At 39.8% G+C, this 26518-nt stretch overlaps 1 protein-coding gene across 2 annotated transcripts in view; it reads right to left on the bottom strand.

The window, feature by feature from the left end:
• CSMD1 (CUB and Sushi multiple domains 1) overlaps positions 1–26518 on the bottom strand; it is a 2006418-nt gene that overhangs the window by 325755 nt on the left and 1654145 nt on the right. For both annotated transcript variants that reach the window (XM_032413252.1, XM_032413253.1), the window contains exons 22-23: positions 19815–19984; positions 15310–15466 (exon numbers count right to left, since the gene is read on the bottom strand). In XM_032413252.1, the coding sequence (XP_032269143.1) occupies positions 15310–15466; positions 19815–19984 (327 nt within the window). The remainder of the gene's footprint in view (positions 1–15309; positions 15467–19814; positions 19985–26518) is intronic.

Raw genomic sequence — 26518 nt, 5'->3', positions numbered from 1 at the left:
GAGAGACAACGCTTGCTCGCTGGGAACTGCTACACACGGGGTGTGAAGTATGATAAACTTCGCCCAGAGTTCAGTTGCAAAACCCAAATGCAAAACAAAGTGAGATAGGTAGCCCAACAATTCTGTGAGCAAAACAAAGCCCATGGATTCACTCTCTCCCTGAGTGGGCACGACTTCCATATCACCCGGCTCATCTCAAAGACACCCACAGCCCCAACACCTTGAGATAATCTGACTCCCTTCTTTCTGTTGCTCCCACGAAACCATGCACCAAAGCCCTACGAAACCTCCCCAGCCTGCTCTCTCACACGCATCCACTCTTCCTTTCTGACTTTTCATGTTGGTCCACGCCTCCCTCCCTCCCTCTCTCCCTCACACCAAGGACTCTGCCAGGGCCTACCAGGGTATTTCCTGGCTGGATCCTCCTTGAGACCCAGATGAAACTCATCCTCACAGTCTTGTCACAGTCCTGTTACTTGCTCTTGCCTCCTGTATCCAGGCTAACTGCCCAGGTGGGCCTCGGCATCACTCGTGTCCTCCAAATCATACCTGTCCTTTCCGACCAAGTTCAGCCCATTCCTGCTGAGGCTTCCCTAACTATTTCTCCTGCATCCTCTGTCCTTCCTGAATTTCTTAGGAGTCCCACCCCAAGAAAAGTGACAGCTGGTATGCTGCGTGTTTTTAATTCTTTGAAGTGTTCCCATGCGTAGAGTTTATTACTCCATCTAAAAACTCACCTCTTTGAAGACAGGGTTAGGCTAGTGAATACTGTTTATTTTACCATCTGAGGAGGTTGGGCAGTTAAAATAGAAACACCAAAATGTATTCATGCTACTGTATTTCATTGGTGCTTATATGAATGCCAACTTGTTAGTAAGTACTTTTAATTCAAATAAATGAATAAGCTTCTAAAGATTTTCAAGTGTTATTGAAATCACGAAAATAAATGCATGTCTTTAAATTTTCATACATTCTAATCTTTACAAAATTTGGGAAGATTTAAAAATAATATTTAGTCAGAAATATCCAGCTGGGTGGCTCAGATGGTTAAACGTCTGCCTTCGGCTCAGGTCATGATCCCGGGGTCCTGGGATCGAGCCCCTGCATCGGGCTCCTGGCTTGGCGGGGAGTCTGCTTCTCCCTCTGCCTCTGCCTCTCTCCCTGCTCATGCTTTCTCTCTCTCTCTCTGTATCTCTGTGTCTCAAATGAATAAATAAAATCTTTAAAAAAAAAAAAAAAGAAATATCGAGCTAATGAAGATTCAGAATGGTTACAACAATATTATTTAACCAACTTTGAATGGAAGTTACACAATTTCATATTCCTCCATAAATTGATTTTTCCAAAGAGGGAATCCCATCAGCTCTCATTACATACTGTTGTGGACATGTGTAATGACATATCTATACAATGAAATGGATATTTCATAGATTATTTTCCATGAAATTATTACTATATGAAATTCAATACAGAAATCTTTAGCATTAAGGACATAAAATGGTGTTATTTTGGTCACAGTGAATTTAGTTTGATGATGACAACCGAAATTTCAAGCATCTTTAATAGCCTGAAAACTGCATAACAGATTCTGAGTAGAAGCAGAAAATTTTCCTACATTTCCTGATGAATGATTTGTTCATTTGTATTTTTTATTAGAACCAATCTATTCCTTTAGGTCTGGGAATTTGTCTTTTACATTTAAAAAAATCAGTTAAATGATTAAACATTCAAATTAATAAAGAAATAATATACATGAAAGAGCAATTTCTTAGCATTTATTTCAATTATTGTGCAGGAGGACAGATAAGTACCTCTCCCAAAAGTCCCATTTCTTACAGATCTGATTTCGTACTGACATGCATTAACTACCTCTAGAAGTTTCCAGGAGAGATAGCCATTCCATGTGCATATATGCTACCACTGGAATTATTAATTTGGCTCTTCAACTAATGTCCCACTGGCCAAGACAGATAATGTGTCAGATTCCAATAAATTCACCAAAGCTGTAGCGAATCCTCTGGACACCTGCCTCCAGGCGTGGCTGCCTTATAGTTAGCCCTCATGACTGGAGCCTGACAGACCACGGGGCCAGGTTATCCATCAGCTGCAGACCAATCCTACCAACACCTAACCCCCAAACCCACCCTCTACCATGGAGACAATCTTCCTGTTCAATCTATTTGCTATTTGGTAAAGGAAATAGGTTTCTGATTAACGTCATGATAAAACCTTGTCTTAAGAAACCCTGAGGTCCCCAAATAAGTCCCCTGTTTTTATTATAGAGCTTAACAGTATTGATACCTGCCTCGCCAGCCAGAACTCAGCCTTCAGCCACTTCCATTCCTTTCACCTCATTTATAATCCAACTCATCAGAGTCCTATAAATGAGGAGATTTTAAAAAATCTGTTGTTTACACCTTTACCTCCATCACCTTGTTCTTATTGACATTACCATGACACCACATCCAGTGGGCAAATTCTAACTTCATTCACATTCTTTGATCTATGCTCCATATCGAAGCCAGATTCATACCAAGCACCGAAGGATGTCAAAACCCCATTATCCAAAAATTACATCTACTTCGCTTCCGCTACAAATCTACCATCCCCGTTTTCCCAAGTCAATAAATAACAGTTCCAGAGCCCACCAACATTGGGGTCACCTTTAGCTCCTCTTTTTCTCATACCCCACATACAAGCCCTCACTTACCCCACTGTTTTAGGGAGTTAAAAGGTGAACATTGTTGAAATAATCACAAGAAAAATTTTATATCCCTTTTAAATATATCTTTTGATTGTATTCAGTGTCATAGGATTTCAGAACTACGAGTGTCCAAAAACAATGACTTATTTACAGAAGAAAAGTATGTGCTGCAAAATGACAGATCACCTGCTGACAGGTGCCACAGTGAAGAGACTCACTCCCACTCCCCAGAGACACAGGCAGCTGTATTCCTTCAGCTCAAATTTCACTATTAAGTTAAAACACTGGACCTTGTATGCCCATACTTGCATTTGCGACTGAGTGGTGTTCAGTGGATCACTCCAGAGTCTTTGTCAATTCTGAGCTGAAATTTCAAGTTTTTTTCACATCCTCATCTAATAGCTTCGTGTTGGAATTTAACAGATGGGATTATCTTCATATCACTGTTTTCTGAAATGTTTACTTAGTGAAAAGAATAAAAAAAAAAAAGACGCATTTGATGATCTTGTAGAGATCCAAAGAGCCTTCAAATGTCCTTATGTCAAAATTCATACCGTGGAGAAAAATAAAAATTTTGAATCTGAATAGGTTTCATGGCCTTTTTCTTTTTATAGCGTTATTACAAATGCCATAATACATGCAAGAAAAATCAAAATCAGAGATAAACTGACCTGTGATTCATTACCCAGCATTGCCTTTCTGACAAGACATATAAGTCTCTGGGATTCTTATCTTGCCATGAATGACCTTTTGTGAAAACAATGTATCTATGTCTTTGACTAATACAATAATTATTACTTTTTATTTCCCCTAAAGAAGAATGGAAAAAAAAAAATCTGTCATCACTCTTCCCATAAAATGTGAGATTTTATAGCATTTGGTGATATCACCTATCAGCCTCCATTTATTGCCCTCTCAAGTCATATGCTTTTAGTTTAATCCTTATAATTAAATTATTTATGTCACCCTTCTCGAGGTTCCTTTGTCTTTCTCAAGGTACTGATGGCCAGCAATATATGCATCTATTCCAAAAGATGAAAATAAATAGCAATGTGTGTCAACTAGCAAATTGTCACAAAATATAAGGAATAATTAATTATAAAACAAAAAATAAGTAATTCACCAAACTGAACCGCTGGGAAAATCATGTAAAGTTATGTAGAAACTAGTGTGGACCAACGTGCACACTGTAACTTCTATAGGATCTGGGGGACCGTGATGTGAGTCAACAGGGTGACCTCCTCTCCTGATCAGGCAATTCTCACGTTGCCACAGAAGTGAAGCATGTCATGGTTTCACTGGAATTTTTAAAAATGCAGTAAATGTTTATATTTTAGTCTTTGTGACGCTATACATGTTAGTAAGGCAGCAGGATGATAAACATGCAATTAGAAGTCAAGGGACAGGGCGCCTGGGTGGCTCAGCTGGTTAAGCCTCTGCCTTCAGCTCAGGTCATGATCCTGGCGTCCTGGGATCCCCTGCTCAGCAGGGAACATGCTTCTCCCTCTCCCGCTCCCCCTGATTGTCCTCCCACGGGCTCTCTCTCTCTCTGTGTCAAATAAATAAATAAAATCTTAAAAAAAAAAAAAAGAAGTCAAGGGACAGGGATTTTACTGGCTTTTCTTTCTCTCATTTGTGTCTGACATTGAGTAAGTCAATTAAGCGTCACTCTTAGCCAATTTCCTTTCTTAAAATGGTCATAATAAGACCTTGCCCTTTCCTCCATCCAAGACATGGATGAAGATTTATGCCCGGTTTCAGGACAGCCTCACCTTGAGGCAGCCTAAGGTGGGAGGTGTTTCGGTTTCAGAATGCCGTGCTTTGACCAAGACTCATGTGCAAGCCTCTTTCTTAGAAATGCCATCTCATTTGGCTCAAATATTCTCTTGATGATGTCTTACAGTAATTAAACATTTATCTTGATTTTTATCTAAAAGCATACATGTAAAAATAAAATTTTCTGATGCAAACAAGAATTATGTGCTTGGATTGGGGACCGAGGACTGTTTTTTTTTATATGGCATTCCCGCAGACATGAATGCCTTTCGCCTTTATAAAACGTCCATCTTGTTCTACAAGAACTAGAGAGTTGTTTCCGGGGACTTGCTAGCAGCCTACCTCTCTACTGTATCTGAATGACATGGACCCCTTTCGCCATTGTGATATTTCCATTGAAAGCCATTCTATTTTGAAGAAAGTATTGTATACAATATGTTTCTCTAGGCTTTTTCTGTAGAAGCAGAACAAAAATGCAATCTTCAGAATTCTTACTGGAAAATAAGCTTATAAAAACATGTATGGATATGTCTTGATATATTGATAAGAAAGGTTTCCAATAATGCAATCACATAAGCATAGAGTTCTGTGCTTGTCACTCCATTGATGTTACAGTTTTCTCTCCTTGTAATACTATCCTTTTTATAGCAAAACAAATTGAGTAGGGAATTAAGTTTTTCACTGAATATGCAGTTTTAAAAAATATATCAGTTTGAAGCCTATTAGAAATAGGCTTTTTTTTTTTTTCCCCCACAGCGAGAGCCACTGCATTGCACTTCCTAAGAATTCATGGCAGAATTGTTTCAGTGGTGATCCCCAAACTAAAGTGAATCCAACACAGAAACAACGAAGGCAGAGGTGTATGGCTCATTTTCTGGGAATAATACAAACAAGCGACTGTGTCAGATTTAAACATTTAGAGCTTTCAAATTAGTTTTTCTTTTTTCTTTTTTTTTTTTAAAGATTTTATTTATTTATTTGACAGAGAGAGACACAGCGAGAGAGGGAACACAAGCAGGGGGAGTGGGAGAGGGAGAAGCAGGCTTCCCGCTGAGCAGGGAGCCTGATGCGGGGCTCGATCCCAGGACCCCGGGATCACGACCTGAGCCGAACGCAGACACTTACTGACTGAGCCACCCAGGCGCCCCTCAAATTGGTTTTTCTTTTAACCAAGTTGTAAAACAAGTATGTTTTGTGGTTTGGACCCCAGCTCCAGGCCCTACTTTCTCTGTGCTTTTGCCCCTTCCGTGGGCCACACATTCTTCTGCTCGTCTTTCGTGGAAATTCTCCTGGACCCAAATCCCTTAAACGGGTCACCTTAACTCTCATGAAAGACGGACCGAAGTCACGGACAGGTGCATGCTTTGGAGATGTGGGGGCCTAAAAGACAAAAGCTACATCTACAACAATACAGAAAGGGGCTTTGCAATTGTCTTGTTTGCAAAAATAGATTCATAACTATTAACCCAGACATATCCCGGAAATTTAAAAGTACATGTAAACAATCATATTGTATGTTTCCTCTTTTGAAAGGTTTACTTTATATCTGCAAGTGTATACACACACACACATTTTTGAAAATGGAATGATCTGAAAGAGAATTAAAAAAACAACATTCCTAAATAGGAAAATGTGAGGGACGGACTCGAATGGGACCCCGTGACCCCCACCAGTACACGACACTGACCCCCCACAGAATGCTCTCCCCTTCCCGGACTGTGGCCGGGATCTGTGGCAGAGGCAAAAGAATGCTCGAACCCAATGGACAGCCCCAAATCAGGTGAGCCTGAGTCGGTCAAAATGGAGATGATCCTGAGTGCCCCTGACTCACTCAGCTGAAAGGCCTGGGCCCCCACGAGGGAGGGCTCTCCTGTTGGCCCTGGAGAGAAGAGCAGCAGGGATGAGACCTGCCCCAGGACCCCAAGAGCAGCAGCCTCAGTCCTGCTGATGTGGGGAACAAAGGCACATGAAAAAAAATTAAATTTCCTTACAACTTACAGCCCACTGACAAGTCCTTGAAATAGGCAGAGTGACCTTCCTCTAGGAACTCAGCTGCCTCGATGTGGACACTTTGCTAAGGGCAGGAGGCTATCCTAGCCCGACCCCCAGGATCCTATAAGTCTACTTTAACATATAAAAATTCCTTTGGGAACTTCCTTTGTCTCTAAACCTCCCAAGATGCATGTTGGCAATCATCCCCCAAGCATATGGCCCACCGATATACATCTGAAGGGTCTCATGACTCGGGTTTTATTAGATGGTAATAAATGACCTTTTCCCAACAATAGCTAGCCTCCTCGAGGTCCTAGAAACCTTGCTTCCAAATTCCTTAGGAACTTTCGCTCTCCCCAACCCCCTACCTGAAAGTATATAATCGTCACCTGTCACAACCCCAGGGCACCTCTTTCTGCCCCTGGGATCCTATCCTCTTGCTTTAATAAAACCACCCTTTTTGCACCGAGGACACCTCAAGAATTCTTTCTTGACTGTTCACTCGGAACCCTAACATTTTCACATCACTGCCACCCCAAGGAACAGAGTCCTGCCAACAGCCACAGGGCCTGAAGGAGGGACAGGGGCCTCGGGCGGGACTGAGGCCCCAGTCAACTTGACCACAGCGTAGACCCTGTGAGGACCCCGCTGAGCCAGGCCCCAACCCCCCACCCCCGAGAACTGTGAGTAATAAGGTGTTTGAGGTCCCCAAACTTGCGGTAATTGTTACACAGCAATAGAAAACTCGTACACAAAATAACTGCCTATTATTTTGAAAAACCTTTATAAGATTCCCTATGAGTTAACTGTGGGGAAAACAAATATTGCTAATTACATTTGTCCAGCAGTTTTATCTGCTGAATTAATGGCTATTTGAGAACAAATTCATGCTCTGTGAAGCCGTGTTTACAAATCGCACATCCATCCTCTAGGATCACGTGAGGAGATATCAAAACACCACAGTGCCTTTGTCACAATTTTAATCTTCATCGAAATAAAATAAAAATCTGCCAGCGTTAGTGTGGGTTTATGTGCAAGCTGGTTCTTTTCGTGGCCCCCTTCCGTGCTTGTCCTTGTTTGCAGCACAATTATAAATACTTTTACAAACTACTCATTGAACAAAACATCACTTTGGCATGATTTTCTAGACGATGCTACACATCATAAAGACAGAAGATGTGATGAATGCTATTCTTCAAATAATACGGCTAATTTTACTTTAAAACAGCAACACTTACATGCATGACAACCAACAATGTCTGGGAAATTTGTGGAAGTCTTTATTATTTATAAAATTAGATTCTAGACCTTGCACTTGAGAACTGCCATCTAGCTTATATAGAATTTCCAAAACCCAGTCGTAAGGAAAGAAGGAATCGGTTATGAAATGAACAGAGCATTGTGCACGTGAATCTCGGTCAGTCAGGGAGGTCAAAGTAGCAGAAGAATCTCTATTAGAAATGAGGAAAAAACAAAACAAAACAGGGCAGATCTTACCACACACACGAAAAGAATCATGTGAGGTGATGGTGGTGTTAACCTTCTTGTGATGATACTTCGTATGTATTTCATGTATCAGATCATCACCCTAAACTCACAAAACGCTATCTGTCAATTATATCCCAATAAATCTGGGGAAAAGCCACAAAAGCAGAGGAGCTCCTGACATAAGTGAGTAGACACGGATGGAAGAGGGACACCCACAGAAAACTGTATCTACCTAAGCAGACTATCTACCGATCCTACAGAGAATTAGCTCTCATTATCATCTGTGGTCTCAGGGACGTGAGAGGATCATTTCTGACATATGGTATTCTTCCCCTTCAAGTTTGTTCTCAGTAATTGATTGCTCGTGGGGTCCGTGTAGACTTCATGCTCACAGTATTTCTGACTTGTTTTGAAGCAGGAAGGCGACGGTGCTTAGTATTTCATGATTGGCCTTGAGAATCTATTCACACCCGGAGCCGCGCTCTCATTTACAGCAGCGTATTTAATGTCGGTGTCATTTTGATTCCATCCGCATGTTAATCCAACGTGACAGTTGCATCAGCCCACGGCTCTGGGCTGGATGTTCTCTACACAATACACTGTAGCTTGTTTAGACTCAGTTGTTTAACCCAACGTTCCCGCCAATTCGTGGCTCCGGCAAACAGAATGCGTAAAGGGTTACCATCAAGGAGGATGCCAATGGATGGGCAGCTGGCTATGGGCGCGTCCTTTTGCTTCAGACGATAGTTGTGGAGGGACTTTGAGGTTTCTCTCCATCTTATTTTTTTATTTTTTATTTTTTAAAAAGATCTTATATGTTTATTTGACAGAGAGAGAGCACAAGCAGGGGGAGTGGGAGAGGGAGAAGCAGACTCCCCGCTGAGCAGGGAACCCAACATGGGGCTCGATCCCAGGACTCTGGGATCATGACCTGAGCCGAAGGGAGACGCTCAACTGACTGAGTCACCCAGGCGCCCTCTCTCCATGTTATTTAAACAGATAGTTCAGGGTGGGAGCAGGGGAATAATTTTAGAAATGTGAACAGTGGAAATTAGCTGGCCTTGAGAGATTTGTTCATGGGGCAGGAGGAAGAAAAGGCCCCTGAATGTTCCTACTTCCCTGTCTCCCAGAGAAACCCGGTCTTCTGCAAGTTGCAGGGATGCAGGGGCTGGACCCGTCCCTGGATTCCAGGCTGTGTGCTCTGTCGCTCTCAGAGTGTGGGATGTGCTCTGAAGGCACTGAGCTTCCAGAGTAAGGGCTTTTTGTTGTTGTGGTTGTTTTTAAAAATAATTGGTACAACAGGGCCACATGGACTAGCAGCTCTATGCTGTGGGTCAGGTTGTTCATTTCCCAACTGTCCCCATCTCTTTGAAATGGCCCTTGTACCACCTGTTCTTCCTCACCTGCACCACAAACCCTCCCCCTCCCGCTACTTTCTCTTCAGCATTTTAGAGCGGTCTTTGAAGGGGGGGTTCCCCACTCTCTGCCTCTACTGTAAAAGTCTGAAGCAACAAAATGGGGCTTGTAACAGCCAGGAAGGTAAGGAGCCCAGGACCATGAGCCAGCTCTTCTCAGAAGGAAGACTCTGTAGGACCAGACGCTGGTCCCATCCCTGCACCCAAAACAGAAGCATCCCATGGGAAGGCTAATATGATTTCACTGTAACGCCAGAATGCCAATATCCCGATTTCAAATAACGAATGGAGTCAGCCCATGCACCAGAATCTGTATGTCAACACAAATAAATCTCTCTCTTTCTATTGGGGAGCCATGCTGACACCCCAGTAATAACAAGAATATTGCCTGGTAACCAAGGAATCGGAGCAAGTGGAATCAAGCCTAATTAATGCGCCTCCAATACAGCATTGGTTTCCCCAATGGGCTTGGACTACAGCATCAACTTACTTCGGTTTCTTTGCCAGATACATCTTGGGTGGTCACTGCAAGGCTTCCGTTTTCAAGGTCTATCCATGAGTACCAACCTCCCCGCACCATCCAACTCATTCCTTCTTTTTAGTTTTTATTTTTTAAGATATATATCATATTCAATCAAACTGCTCCATTTGTAACAACCACTAAATGTTTCTGCTTTGCCCCCCTTATGTGTTATTGTAAATGTCAGCACATAGTCTTTCCCCTTTCTGAAGCCACTCCTGGGTGGCTGATAGCACGGACCACACCATTTGCAGCCTCCTCATTCCTCCAAGACCTGGCATGCACACTGCTGTCAGCTCGCCCTTCGTCCATCCCAGACTCCCATGCACTTTCATTCTGCAAATACTACTAATGGTTCTGCCTTGAAGCTGACGGATACCTCTGCCTAGTTTTTAAAAACTTCCATAATCAGATTCCTGCAGCCAAACGTGGTTCTAGTTTTTCCTTGTCACGCATCCTCCATGCTATTTAGACTCTCATACTCATTATCTCATGAGCACAGAGGTCATATTCATCTCCTCACATCCTCTCCCATGCCAACCCTGGTCACTCAGGCGGTCATCACTTATTAAGTGGCTGTGGAGGTACCGTAGGGTTGATGGTGGTAAGCTTCCTCTTCTCGAGAACCTCACATTTTACTGGTGTGAAAGCAAAAGATGTACAAAGTATAAGACTGGAGACATAAAAGAAAGAGCAGATGATTCTGCTTCGGGAAGCTGGACAGCAGGATAACTTTCATATAGGAAATAGCATTTAAACTTAATCCTGAGGAAAGAAGAAAGGGCATCTAGCAGTAAGGAAAGAACATTCTGGAGACTTCTACTGTTATTCCAGCCTTCAGTGATCTCTCATTTTTCTGGAAAATTCTATTTGTGTGTGTGTGGCTTAAAATGTAAAAATCACACATTATCATTAATATAAACCTATTATCATATTTTATTTGGGGAAAAAGAACAAGTTAATATAACGATGAAATGTATTAAGGGCCAAATATAACAATACATTAGGGGTCCAACATACAGTCTACGTGAATCAGGGCCATGAATCTACTCCTACAACAACACCTAAGATCCATTCCAGAGTTGAGAACGTAACTATTTAGGCATATTTCTTTTTACCAGTGTTTCACAAGTCCCACGTGTGAATATCCTAAGCCCTTTATTGTGAACAGGAACCCCGGTTTTGCCTACTCTGCCCCAATATAGTGCCAAACATTCAATACAAAGACAATGCGTGTATAATCATTGATTAACTGGAAAATGGATCCACCAAGACAGCCCAGAAATATTTGTCCTGAACTACAATTATTTCACTACACCCCCAGGTAGAGAAAATTTTTGTTGAATTGCCACAGAGGGTTTGTTTTGTTCTCTCTACTTAAATAACTAAGAGTATACGATCCAAAAAGCCTGTTTCAGTTCCAAATCCTCCCATACGTCTTGTGGTAAAGTGGTTCTGAAGAGGGACTGTTCTGGGAACATTCTTGTGGAACTCTAAAACAATTAAACATATTTTTTAAAGAATTCTGAATTCAAATATAGTGTTTCTTTAAATTTCCAGAACTATTTTTCTGTAAAAGGAGTTGCTGAAATATTTAGAAAACATAGCAATCTATTGTCAATACACTTTTTCCTGATACCTGAAGAGCTTTGCAATCACCGGGAGAAAGAAAAAAAAAAAAAAAATGCTTAAGTTTAGATAAGGTGAAATTCTTATTGCCCTGAGACAGCTTTGTGGAATCTTAGTGCTTCATGGAATACAGTTTGAATAACAATGATATAATCTAAACTTTTTGTATTACAGATCAGACATCTGAGTAAGGTACAGAGGATGATAAAATATGAACACCCTTGGTCCCTGATTTCAGAGCTTATGGGTTATGCTTCCATGTGACGTAATTATAGAATCAGAAGACTATGATCTATTATGAAAATAAACAAATCTGTAATAAAAAGGAATGTTTGGTCATGGAGGTAAATTTTTTCAGTTGCGTGTTGCCTTAACCTACTACTCAGAAACCGGTAGCTGCCTAGGATATAATGTATTTATCCCAAGTTGTCTCAAAGATGCCTGGCTTTTCCTCCTGTCCAGTGCCCTTACATATATAAATATCATGCAATACATGTGTTACTCAACAAGGAGGGGTCATCTAAAATATGTAAAATTAGGTTTATCAACAATTCTGGGCTTCAGTCAAAAGACCTGGATTTGGGTCCTGTCTATTCCTCTTCCAGATGTGAAAGCCTCAGCAAACCACTCAAAGATTTGGAGACTCAGTTTCTAATTTATGAAGAAAAGTAAAAGCTCTTTACCAGGACCCAGAATTACCAAGGTGGTAAAATCAGAAGGTATGCAAGAGTATACTGTAAATATTAAAAGAAATACGAACATCATTTCTACCCACTCCGAAAACATTAGGATGTTTAATAAGCTATATATTTACTTTCTGTTGACATTTTCTGATCCACTCGTTTGTGTAGATTAATTATGGATCGAAACATTTAAATATGAATGTTTCCTTAAGTAATGCAATTAACTAGGAAGAGGCAATTGCAAAAGTCTTTTGAAGTCAGCTGAAAGTGTCTTTACATAGTCTTAAGCTTTTATAATTTGCTCAAAACATGTTATAACCATTCATTATTTCCAAGCTATCTTTTAGGGATGAATATTTGATTCAGGTATTTGATCCCATCGTGGGAGCTTGGGATTTTTCAAACTTAATTACTTAGTGTTTAAACCCAAGAATTTAATGGAAAGTTAATAATATTTTGATTATATAGCCATCAGCACCATCAATTCTATATTACAAATATATTTTCCCATCTGGCAATGTGTTACAGTTCTAGGACAATCTTGCAAGCAAAAATCGCACCCAGGGAGCATCTGTGTTTTTGTAGGTGGAGGCAAAGATGGAAAACAGGCAGAAAAGATAATTACTCTCGTCAAATCGGTTGTATTAAGAGCTAAATACCAATCATTGCCAATATTTTGTCTTCTCAGAAACTCAGAAAGTTTGTGCTGCTATGTTAAAAAAAAAAAAGTCCATATAATTAGGAAGTGTCCATAAACAGATCACAGACCACAGATTCCAGCTTTCTCAAAGTTAACCAGAGAAACGGGGGGGGGGGGGGTGGCACCAGCTAAAGGTCCTGGAGCTATGCCAGATACTACAGCCATGTGACATCGAATGGGAGCTGAGAATAGCACACGGAAGCAACCCTTCCTGATGAGGGAAAGTGGACGTCATACACAAAGCCTATTCAACCCAGCCACCTGTTTGTAGGACTTATAGACTTTCTTAACTGCTATTTGGGAAAATAAAGGGGGAAGTCAGAATTCTGGAAACAGTAAAGGAACTCCCCCCTTGATGATAAACCCGCTTGCTTGAAATTCCAGAAGGCATGCACTTGCTTTGGATATCTTCTGCACAACCACGAGAATATAGGAACAAGTGTTCATAAATTAAGAATTTCTCCAGTTGGAAATAGTTAGAGTGCAAATAGGAAGCAGAAACTGGGGTTGAGATGAGATGAAAACAGAAGCTTAGCATGACAGGTTTTCTATGAAGCAGCCAAGAAAGAGTCACACTGAGCTTAGTTACCTCCACACTTTGGGTGATATCAGGGATGAGGACATAGATGTGCACAGAGACAGGGAAACACAAAGGCCAATACTTTCTTCTCTTTGGGGACAAACCATAATAGGAAGCATGATTTTTCAGATAAGCTAAGGCAACAACAGAATCGCAGGAACAAGCCAGGTGTGCCTGGAACTTCTCCTCAGTTATAATAAAACCCAGAAAGGTACCTAAAGAGTTTTCAACATGGTTTCCTTCTCAAGTACTCATATTCCTCTAAGACTCTAAAATGAGTATAATAGCTAGGAAGTAGGGATTAACGCATCTAAGTAATAGAACAAAAACTATGAACATACTGATGGAGAACCCAAAGCAGAAGGAAAAAAGAGATCACAACAGGGTACATCTTATCTGAAAACAGGGCGAAAGTTTTTTTTTTTTTTTTTAAGACTTCTTTGAAACATGTTTCAGAGTGAAATTCTAAAAAGTGGAATTCTAGTAATGGAAAATTCTAATTATGAATTGATTTTAGAATGCCAACTGCTACTAATTTATTTTGCATACAATATAATTAATATACTTGCTGTGTACTGAATCTTGTAAACGGTTATTTTCATGAACATGAAAAATAGGTTTTCTCATGATGTCAGCTTCTATTTTTGCCCAAAGTCTTACAGCCCTTCACCTGTAATTTTACCCACAAAGGGGGATTTGAGGAAATTAATCTTCCTTTGAGGCACCCGGATTAGCTCTGTGTCTGGGATAATTATTACCATTTCCAGGCTTTCATTTGCTTATCTGTCAAATAAAGAAATCAATCTCGATGATCACTAATATGCTTTCATGCTAAAAAAAATCCAAATTTTTTTGTTTTTTGTCATGGTATTTGGTGCTATAAATATTTTTAAACATCTGATTAGTGCAGGATTGGACTGTCTTTTACATTTTTAAGCATTTTAGTTCATGGATTCCTTCATTTTAATTAGTTATCCACACCATATACTTTATTTTTTGGAACTGAAAATGTTGGAAAAAACAGAGGTCATATTGCACATTTCTCTTCTTGAAAGCACAGTCTCTTTCCCTCCTTTATTTTATATCCTTCTTTGTCTTCTTCACATTCATCTCTAAACATATTTTTTCTACATTGATGTATATTAATAAGGGGGGCACTATAAAACACTGCTTAAAACTGTGGGTCTGTGATCAAAGCCTGACTCCAGCGCTCATACACCTGCTATCTTTGGCAAATACTGAGATTATTTGTGTTTAGGATATTAGTGGTGCTAAGAAAGAGCTTAGTACACAGTGTTGTTTTATATTATGACCTAATACGTGTGTATTTAAATGTATCTGTGACTATATATATTACACATATGCAATTTATATTCTATAATATATAGATTCTAATATATTCTATATATAGATAGATATAATAGTAGGTTAGGCATTCAAAGACAATTCCTATTAATGACATCAAACATTCATTCTAAATCTTTCATATATACATATATGAGTCTCTGTCAATGTGCACTATATCATAATCAGCATTTTTTAAGCCCAGAAGCTCTTAAATGTCATGATATTTTCTTTTCAGGTATAGCCATTATCTTACGAAAATATTAATACTTCTAAGACAATAAATTTCAAACTACCACTTTTGGCAACATGTCTAAATTAAAAATTAAAGAGCAATCCAAAACCCAGTAGAGAGACCAGAGGGGTAAAAGATCAATATTTAAAATTTATCAGCTAAATAAAAAAAAAAATCAGCTAAGTAATAGATGTATCCCGAGAAAATAAAACAAAATGCAATGCTGTGTCATATGCTACTTACTAGTATAGGTGAGCTGGAAACCCTGGTCCGTGTCAGACCCATTGGTGTTGAACTCAAGCCACAGGTGATTGGAAGTGCTGTTCAGGACCAGCCCCATCAGCTCATTCTTGGTGAAGGCCCCCAACGGACGTGATGAACTGTCTTTTCCATCATACACCTAAGGAGAAGTCACCGCGTGAGTCCCCGTATTACTTCTGTTTGTATGTTAGCAATTCTAACAAGAAATTCAAATCTTCAAAGATGTGATTTTGTGCAGCACTTGGAAAAGGTAGACAGTGAAGTGAAAGCTGAATGCATGACATTGTGAAACAGTCTTTTTTCTTTAAGTTTTTTCTTTACCATCCACATTAAAGACAAAAGAGTTCATTTGTGGTCAGTTCATACTACCGTCATCACTTTGGGCGTTCTTCCCGTGCTTGCTTAAAATTAAAGAAACATTTATTTGCATTTCCAGGTTCCATTATTTATCTTTGTCCCCCTCCCTCAGACTCCACTTCCCAAGGCTGAAGGGACGTATACTATTTTAGGCATGAAGTTGCCTCTGAACTATCGTGTAAGTAATCGGACATCTCAGCCCTCCCTGCTCTCTCGCATCTGAATGTATTACAAGACAAGACAGGACGGGGCAATCTCGGTCCATTTTACAGCCATGGAGCGTGAGGTGACTTGAGTCTTGAATTAGTTGTAATAAAAGAATCCAACCATGTAATAATATCAGAGACATGCATTGCCTGGCTCTGAAACACTTTGTACTTGACTTTACCTTCCTAGGTGGTTGTGAAGCGCGAGTGTTTATAACAAATATTTAGAAGGCAGGTAGACAGGCTTGCTTTCGTGCGGACCTTAAGGGTAAGGGAGGGGGGTGCTTGGGGCTGCGTCTCTGAGTTTCCCCGAGGTAGACTGCACTGGGCGTGGATAACTGCCAATCACATTTCCTCAGTGGGGACTATGTCAAACAGTTTAGGGCATGGGCATGTGTGCTTTCTGCTAAGGCCAGAATAGACCGTGTTTGCGTTCGGGAAGGATTCAGTGCTGAGGCTCCCCAACACCCCTAGGAAACTATCAAGAATAGAACGCAGAGGGGGAATGGTTAATCTGTTTGCCTCTTTGAACTATTGCAATGGTTCATAGCAAGAAACCACATTGGTACAGATAAGGGATTCTTGGAAGATAGAATCAATATGTATTATATTGGAAAACATCCAGTTTTTCTTGATAAAAAAATCTTAACTAAATAAAGGACATGGAAGTCCTCAGTAGACTCCTCCAATGTTTGTTTAGTTCCCCACTATTTTCCTTCTCACATGGATTAATTCTTACTTCTCTTCTCTTAACTCCTTTCTAATACATGTATAGACCATATTCCTTGCTCAACAGACTTACACATATATACAGAATCCTAAAAGAAGAAAACACATTTAGAAAAATCGATTTTATAAATCATTATTTTATTTATTTCCAATTAAACAAGCAGATGCTAGGATAGTGGAGTCAGATGCCCTACAATTCCTCCAGCCACTGGCGACCGTTGGAAAAATCATCGCTTGGCTTAACATGTGGATTCGTCAGACATGGTGAGGTCTGTGACACCCAGACTCTAATGAGTTTTAAACCCAGAGGAATCTGGCTCAGAAAGAAATTGTCCAGGCCTTCCTGAAAAGGTCTCATGTCACTCCACACACCACACAATTCTCTGTAAGCCACAGACCCCACAGAGATGAGGAGCATTCGAGCAAGTAAACACTCATGGACACTCAATCCTTAGAGTTCTGCAGCATTGTCCAGAGTCACCTCTGCTGGCCTTGACTGGGAGCTTCCCACAGGTCAAAAAGATCATTCAGACTGCAGCCAGCTCCCAGTATCCTCCAAACCACAACCACTAAAAAATTCTGTCGTATTTGTTGACATCATCAGCAATGAGCACTGCGCTTAGCAGGGGAAATGTCAGGATGAGCAAGTCACCCTCTACATGGAGCATCATTTTCTCAGCTCCCTCAAGTTGAAAATCGGGATTCAAGTTTTGCATGGATCACAAATGACAACCCAGATAATACTGGAAGTCAGGAGACTTGATTTTTAATTCCAATTAAATTAGAAACAAGTCATGTGAGTTCGGCATATTGTCTGTCATGTACATACCCTGGTCTAAATGCTCCTGGTTCCTTTTAGGTATTAGAAAAATGCTCCTTGAGTCACATGTTAATACAAGGCTGTAATTGTTTACATCACAAACGCTTCTCAGGGTTTGGTATTTAATCAATGCCATACGCTTAGAGTGGAATAGTCCAGTTAGCAGATGATCACAGATTAGGAGACATCACGCCGGGTCCCGGAGCAGCCGGGCTGGATGTATGGGGGAGTCTTCCCAGTTTGACAGCAGCTATACCCAGAACATCCCAAATTAACTTTGCTTTCCATTATATGTTCCTCTTTATTTTATTATGTTATGTTAGTCACCATACGGTACATCATTAGGTTTTGACGCAGTGTTCCATGATTCATTGTTTGTGTATAACACGCATATTTCTCTTCCATGATTTTTTTCCATATGAAGCAAGAGAACATCACATTTTTGTGCATGGAAGTATTTCTATAAAATTTTGGTCTTTCTTATTGGATCATACTATGTATGAAGGAGCAATGTGAATAGCATTTAAAGCTAAAAAATAAGATAATCCCACTTGAAATGTTTTAAACACTGAGATATTTATTAGCATATTCAATAAAACATATGCTTGCACAACACTTAGGCATTTCAGATGATTGGCAGTTTCTCTGCAATTAAATGGGGTAAAGCAGGTTTTTGTTTTTGCTTTTTCTTATCATCAACAACTTTAAGCTGCAGTAATCATGAATGAACATTATTCGCTTCCTTCCATGGCAATAATATTTACCAATGTACATTTTATGCAGTGTCTCTAAATCACTCACCTGCACCAAGTATAGTTAATTGTTACCTAAAAGTTTTCTCTAAAGGCTTACTGACTGCTAAATTTGAGGTTATCAAAGAACTCAGAAAATGTTTACTTACGACGCAAGTTTAAATTTTTTTTAGATCGGTGAGAATGTACTAGTTTCCTGCCTGAAAATCACTTCTTAATTACAGAGCTTCATGATGTCAGCATGAGCTTTTGAAAGAGGATTACAAGAAAAGAACAACTAGAACAAAGCTTCTCTTCTTAACAATGACATTGAAACAGTTGAGCTGGGCTTAGGAGGCAGTAAGGCACCGAGGCTTTAAACACCTCGAGTGGGTGCCAAACAGCTGATGAGGTCAGGTGAGGTCCTGGAGGGACCCTCTTTAGCCATGATGCAAATGGATGACAAACAGGGGGTTATTGATGTTTCCCTATAGGCTGGCTCTTTGCACCTGTTCCTAATGCTCACAGCTTAAGGTGCGTGGACGCTCCTGACTCTGAGGAGAGGTAAATGTAAGTGGAAAACCTGAGAACTTCACAAAGGAATGAGCAGCGAGATGTGTCTCTCTCCTGCCACACCTGGGCTGTGTAAACTGGACCAGTTGCTCGCTCCTCACTGGACCGAGCAGGGAGATAGATTGGGTAGTGTCTGGCATTGGTCCGATGCCCCTCTTTGCATGCCCTTGCTCTACAAATGCCCCCTCCCTGGCCCCAGACCCTGGAAGGGCTCCAGTTTATTCAAAGAAATACAGAAGAGGTGGGAACTATATTAGAAGCTTTAGGAACTATGGGGCACTTCTAGTTAGAGCTGGGATTTCATAGATCAAGTCAAGACCTGAAAGTTCCCAGAATCCATTTCTCCTGCCTTTTGTTCCTGGCATCCATCTACAATGTGGGTGATGGGCTGGGTCCTGCTCCCCAGAGCATTCTCCTGAGGCTCTGGTACTTTGTATCATATAATGCACAGAACCCTTGCTTCTGGTCCCATTCCAGGCATATCCCTGAGTCCTGTGAACACAGCTTAGACTCGTCCACTAAAATTCTGTCTTATCCTGGTTTGGCTTCTCCACCTGAGCCCTGCTTTGTGGTCTAGGGACAGTGGCTGAGCTTGCTTCCACTATCACATCAAAATCCTCTAGCTTTGGATGTCATGACCACATTTAGAAATTGAGAATGACTATAGAAAGTGTTGCTTTGGGGGCCCCACCAGCTTTAATAATTACAACTGGGTGCTCCGCGTAATCCCAGAAACATCCACCAGCAGTACACTACCTCAAAACATCCTCCAAAGTTGGTATCATCATATGTTTTACACATAAAGAAGCTAAACCTCAAGTAGCAAATCACATGCCCAAGATACACAACTAACAAATGTGAGGTCCAGGATTACAGACTAAGATAGATCAAAGCCTCCCCTGAGGACACTCAGGAACACCTTCACAAACCAACTGGGTAAATAAGCTGGAAAAATTGTGTATCTCTAAAGATATATTAATAGATGTATACATCTCTACGTGTATATATGGATAGCTATTTCATGTGTTCCTAGAGAAGAGATGGAGTCTCATTCAAGAAGATTCTTCTTACCTTTAGAACGTCCCCTTCCAAAAGCTGGAAGCTTCGAGCCCCGAGATGAATCCCCTTGCCGGCTTCCGTTTCTATTTTATAGATGCACTCATGGTTATTATCATAATTTGATGGGAAATTTGGAGACAGCAACGTTCCTTCATTTCCTTTGACACTTGCCCCACATTCAGCTAAAATAAATAGGACATAAAAAAAGAAAGAATTCAAAAGTGGAATTACTGATTTTAACACATAACAACTCTACCATCATGATAGCCCTCTCCTCTCTCAATGTATGTTTGTCGTTAATATATTGTTTTTATAGATTTGTGACTTTTGTTTTTAACTGTTTACTAACTGGACAAGAAATAGCCTCCACTGGTCCATTTTCAAGATTTCTTGTTTCTTTTCCTAGAATACTTCTTACTCCACGGAAGCAGCCTGCTATCCCACAGAGAGATCTAGAATAAAATCGCTCTGCCTGAGCCCACTTGCTGTGTTATAGGGCAGTCATACCCATCCCTCCCCACTATCATTTCTACCTCATAAAACGTCCCCACCAATTCCAGTGTGACGGCTCTGTTGTACGGAAGTAATTTCCTTACGTTCGTATTTTGTGACATCAACCTCAACACATGGAAAGGGGACCTAACAATACAGAAAATCACTCCTCAGCTCAGTCCTTTGTCACAGCACTGAGTCCATCTGCATTATGTCTCAGGACAAAAGAGCATTCAGTGGACTTGCATGTTAGCTTCTCCTCCCCTTCTCCTGAGGAAAGCAGAGGGTCATTCACTACTAGATCCAAATTTGCATAAAAGCAGCTTTAATCAAGGTAAAAAAAATAAATATAGCTCTCCATTTTCTGTCAACTCAGAGAAAGTCACTTAACCTCTCTGCTCACCTCGAAAGTGAACAGTTTAGCTGAAAGACTTGAGCTTTAAAATCCAATCAGTCCAAAATTATCATCAAATAATGGAGATGTCGTGCATGCGTGCGCGCGTGTGTATGTGTGTGCGTGTGTGTGTGTGAGATAAGAGAGCTCCATGGGATTCGGCACCAAATAATTTATTGGCCACACTGTGTGCCAAGTGAAGTGATTTTTAAAAATTCAACAAAATGAGTATGAAGAACAATGGTCAAGTTAATAATTACAACTGCGTGCTCGGCATAATCAGTGAAAAGGACATATGTAGTGGAGGTGAGGCAGTGAGAGGAGCTCACAGCGCTCATTTTGTGCGGTGTTCTGTAACTTGGGCAGACATCGTGTGCGTGCCCATTTTCATGGTTGTGATTTTCTCTGACATCTCCATCCTCCTCTAACAATTAGTACAATCAGCTACACCTCTAGCCATGATTCCCTAGTCTGCTTGCCAGAAGGAAATTGCTAGAGTTTTAAGATCAGCTCCCCTGGATTTATGCACTTGGACCTTATAAAGTCCCCACAAAGAAGGGTACAGAGAAAACACACAAGAACTTGGGCTCCTCACCTGTCCTTTATCTCTCCTTAACTGAAGACATAAAGGCTTTTCTGGGCAGCGGGGCAGAATGGTGACCCAACACAATGGAAATTGGGTTTCATAATATTTTTTAAAACTATAGACATATTTATATTATTATATTTATATGTAATTATATATATTTTAATTATAATAATCTTTTTAAAATATTTTTAAGAAAAGAAAAAAATATGGGGAGAAAAGTATGTGGTGTATCTCTCATGCTGCATGTATGGGTGGGTGTTCAATCTCAGAACTGTGCCTTGGTGGTCTTTGAACAGTGAGCAGTCCTGTTTTTTGTTTTTGTTTTTGTTTTTTAAGTAGGCTTCATGCCCAGCACAGAGCCCAACGCAGGGCTTTAACTCAGGACCCTGAGATCAAGACCTGAGCCCAGATCAAGAGTCGGATGCTTAACATGAGTCACCCAGGAGTTTCGCAGACATTTGGCTTTATAAGTTAAATTCAACAAGCATTTTAGGTCAGTAATCCCCTTGGGAAATAGTAATAATACATGGGCCTTGTTGTATATTTTTTGCCTTTTTTTTCTTTCTTAAACGAGTAAGATTTTTTTTAACATAAGAGCCAAAATAAATGGGAAGAACATCAAAACAGCAAAGCAGAGTATCCCTTTGGTTGCTCTGTGGATGGAACAGTGGGGGCGGGGTGGGAGTCAAGCTTGTTCAACATATCAGACTTAAAAGGAATTAAAAAAAGAAACTCAAGGGAATTCTGATAACTGGAATATAAAACCTAGTCACACATAAATCAGGAGTTTTTATTTAAAATTGAATTTGACAGTGATCAATAAAATGAACCATTCAAAAATCAAATTTAAGTCCTTTTATCCATTACTTTATAAATTTGAAAAAAAAAAGTCTTGTAGTGGAAGATGGAAAAATACTGATATAGTGGCAAATAGATTATTTTTAGTCTAAGGAAAACATTTGAAGAAGTATTTTTTATGGCTGTAACTACCGGTTGTGTGTATTTGGGTTTAGCATGCATTCGAATCTATCAAGTCCTTTAGCTGACAGTGTGCATTGCGCATCCTCTATAAATGCAGGCAGTCCTGAGTCAGACCTCCCCGGAGGGTGGCTGGAGGTGAAAGGGATAATGAGGGTCCTGGCCCCCCCTCTGGCCACCATCTGGTCATCAGGAAGGGCCGTGGTCTTCCTTCTTGACTGAATGAGGTCAGGAGGAGGGAGGGAGGGTTGGAATGCAGAAGGGGTAATTAATTGAACACAGTGGTAAGTCTTGAACCCAAAGTGTGCAATGAGGGCTTGGCCACTGTCAGGTAACTATGGAAATACGTATGAGAAGTCGTAGCTTGTCTTCACGGGGCATTCCACGAGGAAAGCGAAGCCACGGAGAATCGACTCGGCTGGGATTCACTCACCCCTGAAGGAAGTGCTTCTCCTTCCCAAAGGCAGGACCTGCTCTAGCTCTGTCTACCAGCTGTATCTGGGGCTCCGCATTTGTGGACAGCGGGGTTGGAATTCCTTTCTTTGTTCCTCACATCGCTATGTCTCTACTCTTCTCTTCCCCTCCACAGATTTGCCACACCGAGAACCGGACAGACTCAGTTAGGCATATCATTTTTCAAAGGTGACAATCTATCATGATAAGACTGATGTGTGAATTCTAATCATCGTAGTGTGTGTCACACACTTTTTTAAGTTCTTCACATACAGGGACTCATGCAATCTTCACGGTAACCTTGTCTAACAGGTTCATAAACCACATTTTACAGGTGAGGAAACTGAAACAGAACAGTTTGAAAACCAAGGGATTTCCCCAAGATCACACGACTGGTACAGATCAATTATTGATTTGATATAAACTCTCCATACTTAGGAATGGAATTGTGCCTTATTCTTATCTTAGCCTAACTAATGATGAAAACATTTCATGGTTAATTATTCATAATATTATTAATTATGAACAACAATGAAACTAAGATAGTACGGGTTTGCTATAGATGGGAGTATACCTTTAAGGACTTTTATTTGGAACAGATCATCAATTAAGTGAAGATGATATTTGTTTTCACATTAGCATTTAAGACAGTAACTGCATACTTATTTCACATAATACAACAAAAAGAGAGGACTAGAAAGAAGACTTTGGCATTTGGATACATGAGAAGAAAAAAAGCTATTAAATCTAAAGATGTAATTTTACGTATCTTTTTTTTTTTTTTTTTTTTTTTAAGTAGGCTCCATCCCCAGTGCAGAGCCCAATGCAGGGCTTGAACTCAGGACCCTGAGACCAAAACCTGAGCTGAGATCAAGAGTCGGATGCTGAACCGACCGAACCACCCAGGTGCCCCTCTTACATTTTTACATCCCTTTTATTAGGATTTGGATGCTAGGATTTTGCTTTAAGGCAGATATATAAATGGTGCTTATTAAGTGCACTATATAGAAATAATAGATGTGAGGAATTACTTGGCCAGTTGTAACTGGTAACCCTTTGAGGACAAGCGAGTTTGTTGCTTCAGCTGCAGAAAAGATGGCAGAGAAACAACCAACCACCTCACTCTTGCATTTCACTTCATCCTTACCCATGCAAAATAAAATCTCCCAGTATCAGAGCAACTGTCTCTCATCCTGAGTCACAAGGAAAATGTCTAAGTAAACATTCAACAATAACTCATTTATTTTATATACATCAGTAGCTAAATCTAAATCAAAATGCCAATACATTTACATGTGCATGGACAGACTTTCATTTTTCTAGAGTAGTTTGATATAGCACCTAAAGACGGTCTTTCATGTGAATTTTTCTCTGAGGGTATGAAATTGATAGTAAAATATACAAACGTGGTATCTTAATTATTTTTTAAATCTATTTCAAGATAGTATTTTGTTTTATATATTTATATTCTATGCACTATTACTATTTCATATGTACTTGTACTGTTTTATATTCTTCAAGGACTTTCAAGCAGATTATCATGTCATTACATTGTCCCCCTTCAAATCATGACTCTTACATCTTTCCTCAAGTTTAAATAGTTACGTGTGTTTGGGTTGACACTATTGCAGTGAACATGTGTGATTGTTGCTGTTTTCTCTGATTTTATGTCAAGACCAATAAGAAAATATGACATCTTAAAGGTGGAACATGATTCACCATTTTATCTTGAGAACCTTCATTCACTACTCAACTTAGTGCTGTAGCAGGTTGGCAGACCAAAGGTCTGGTGAGAGATGCGGGCGGGGGACGAAGCGCTAGGACACACAGACAGTCTGGGTGTGAGACAAGCTATTTATGGGATTCATCGACATGACTGAGGTAGGGGGTCATCTGAGAGAACTGTGGGAAATCTGGCTGCACACAGACTTGACCAGATCCGGGGTAATGTGTGGGCTTCACTGAACCATCGTGAGAGGTCCCTAAAAGTTTGGAGGACCGTGGGTGTCCTGACAAAGGGTGTTCGGGGAAGAGGAAATGGCCTAAGAGAAAGCAATGGATCTTAAAGACTCTAAGAGAAAACAGAAAGGGTGCAATCCTGTAAAGGTGGACTTGTAAAGCAAATTCTAGAATTCCTAGTCCAGACCAACACACTGGAAAATCAAAATAAGTAATGGCAGAGCAAATAAAATGTCGTGGCTTTCTGTCCACTAAGCCCTGGGACGCTATCCCATAGGAAATAATTTAAGAAAATAAGACACTAACAGTAAAAAGTGAATGCTCAGAAAATTACAAAATTTAAGTCATCGGAATTTCAAAAATTCTTTGAACTTGATTGAAAATATCTATTGTTAATCTCCATTACCGGAGCAATTAAATGTATCAATTTTAGGTTCTTTCAATAATCCATTTAAAATTACTTTAAGATGAATGGATATAATTTTGCTTAAGATGAATCATTTGTTCTTTTTATAAAGAACCTATTGAAAATGTAATTAAAATCGGATTGTCATTTACAGCTTTGTAATGGAAATGAACTAATTAAAATTAAATTAACATAATAGAAAGGAGCCAGTTGATTTCCCATATATTCTTCTGTGAAGAGTATCTACCTGTGAAGCCAAACTTACTCAGCTCAGGCTACCTTAACCAAAAACCCCTCACAGCTCTGGAGGCTGGAAAGCCGGCACCCACAGCACTGACCCTGTGCTCTGTATACACAGAAGAAGCTGGATTCAAGTTCCCTTGCTCAAGAACTCTGAGCAATAGTGAGGATGCACAGGGTCTCTCATGCCACAGGGACCTTTCTTAACAAAGTGGCTGGGTGTGAGGTGTTTAGTGGTGGTTATGCAAGTTTTGTGGAAATTGCAGTGGGGCCTTTGAGAACATTCTGAAATTGTAAATAGATTATTTTACATTAATTAGCATATGTATAAGTGCTTTGAGAGCATTATTTGAAGAGCACAGACATTGAAAGTAGCTTGACTATGAAAGGGAGACAGAAAACCTACTTCCTTTCTGCTTTAAACCAAGAATATTTTGGTTCCTAAAATAAAATCAGTAAATGCTATCAGTATATACATATATATGTATGTGACTATGTATATGAGGTCTTATTGTTTAGAGTCTGTAAACATATGAACTCATATATGAACATATGAAACTCTATGAACTCATAAACATATGAAATAATATAGGCCATATAGGCAATAACTCTATGAACTCATAAACATATGAAATAATATAGGCCATATACACACACACATATATGGCCTATATTATTTAAAATGTGCAATATTATTTTTACTCACAAAGAATACTTAAGAATTATATAAAATGCTAATCCTAGTTTTAATCAATTTGTTATCCTATGAACCTTTATTTCCTTAATTTAATGCTATTATTGAGTTAACTTTTAAGACTCAACAGAGATTAGTTTCAGTTTTTAATTTTGTTTCAAAGTTTTAAACTAAGAATTAAAGAAAGAAATTGAAACAATAGACCAGTTGGCATAGGAAAATAATGTTTAGATAGAATTGGTCAAAAGATTTAAAGTTAAATTTAGTTTATCAAAATACAGACAAGCTCTTTTGTTCTTCTATGCCTCTCTGAAATATTTGTAGTCCATTATATAGTTGAGTCTAATACTGTTGACTTTTTTCCCCCATTTTATTCCATCCAAGGACACTATACTTTGTCCAACAAATAGAATTAATGCAGATATTCAACAGGATAACTCTTGCTTTCATTGATTTTTTTTTAATTCTCTCAGCAGATATTATTTGGTAATTAATCTGATGTAGAAATAGA

Source organism: Phoca vitulina, unplaced genomic scaffold (assembly GCF_004348235.1).
Source record: "Phoca vitulina isolate PV1807 unplaced genomic scaffold, GSC_HSeal_1.0 scaffold15, whole genome shotgun sequence".
Taxonomy (NCBI): domain Eukaryota; kingdom Metazoa; phylum Chordata; class Mammalia; order Carnivora; family Phocidae; genus Phoca; species Phoca vitulina.
The sequence above is the reverse complement of the archived record's forward strand: the minus strand, read 5'-3'. Positions and strand labels throughout refer to the sequence as shown.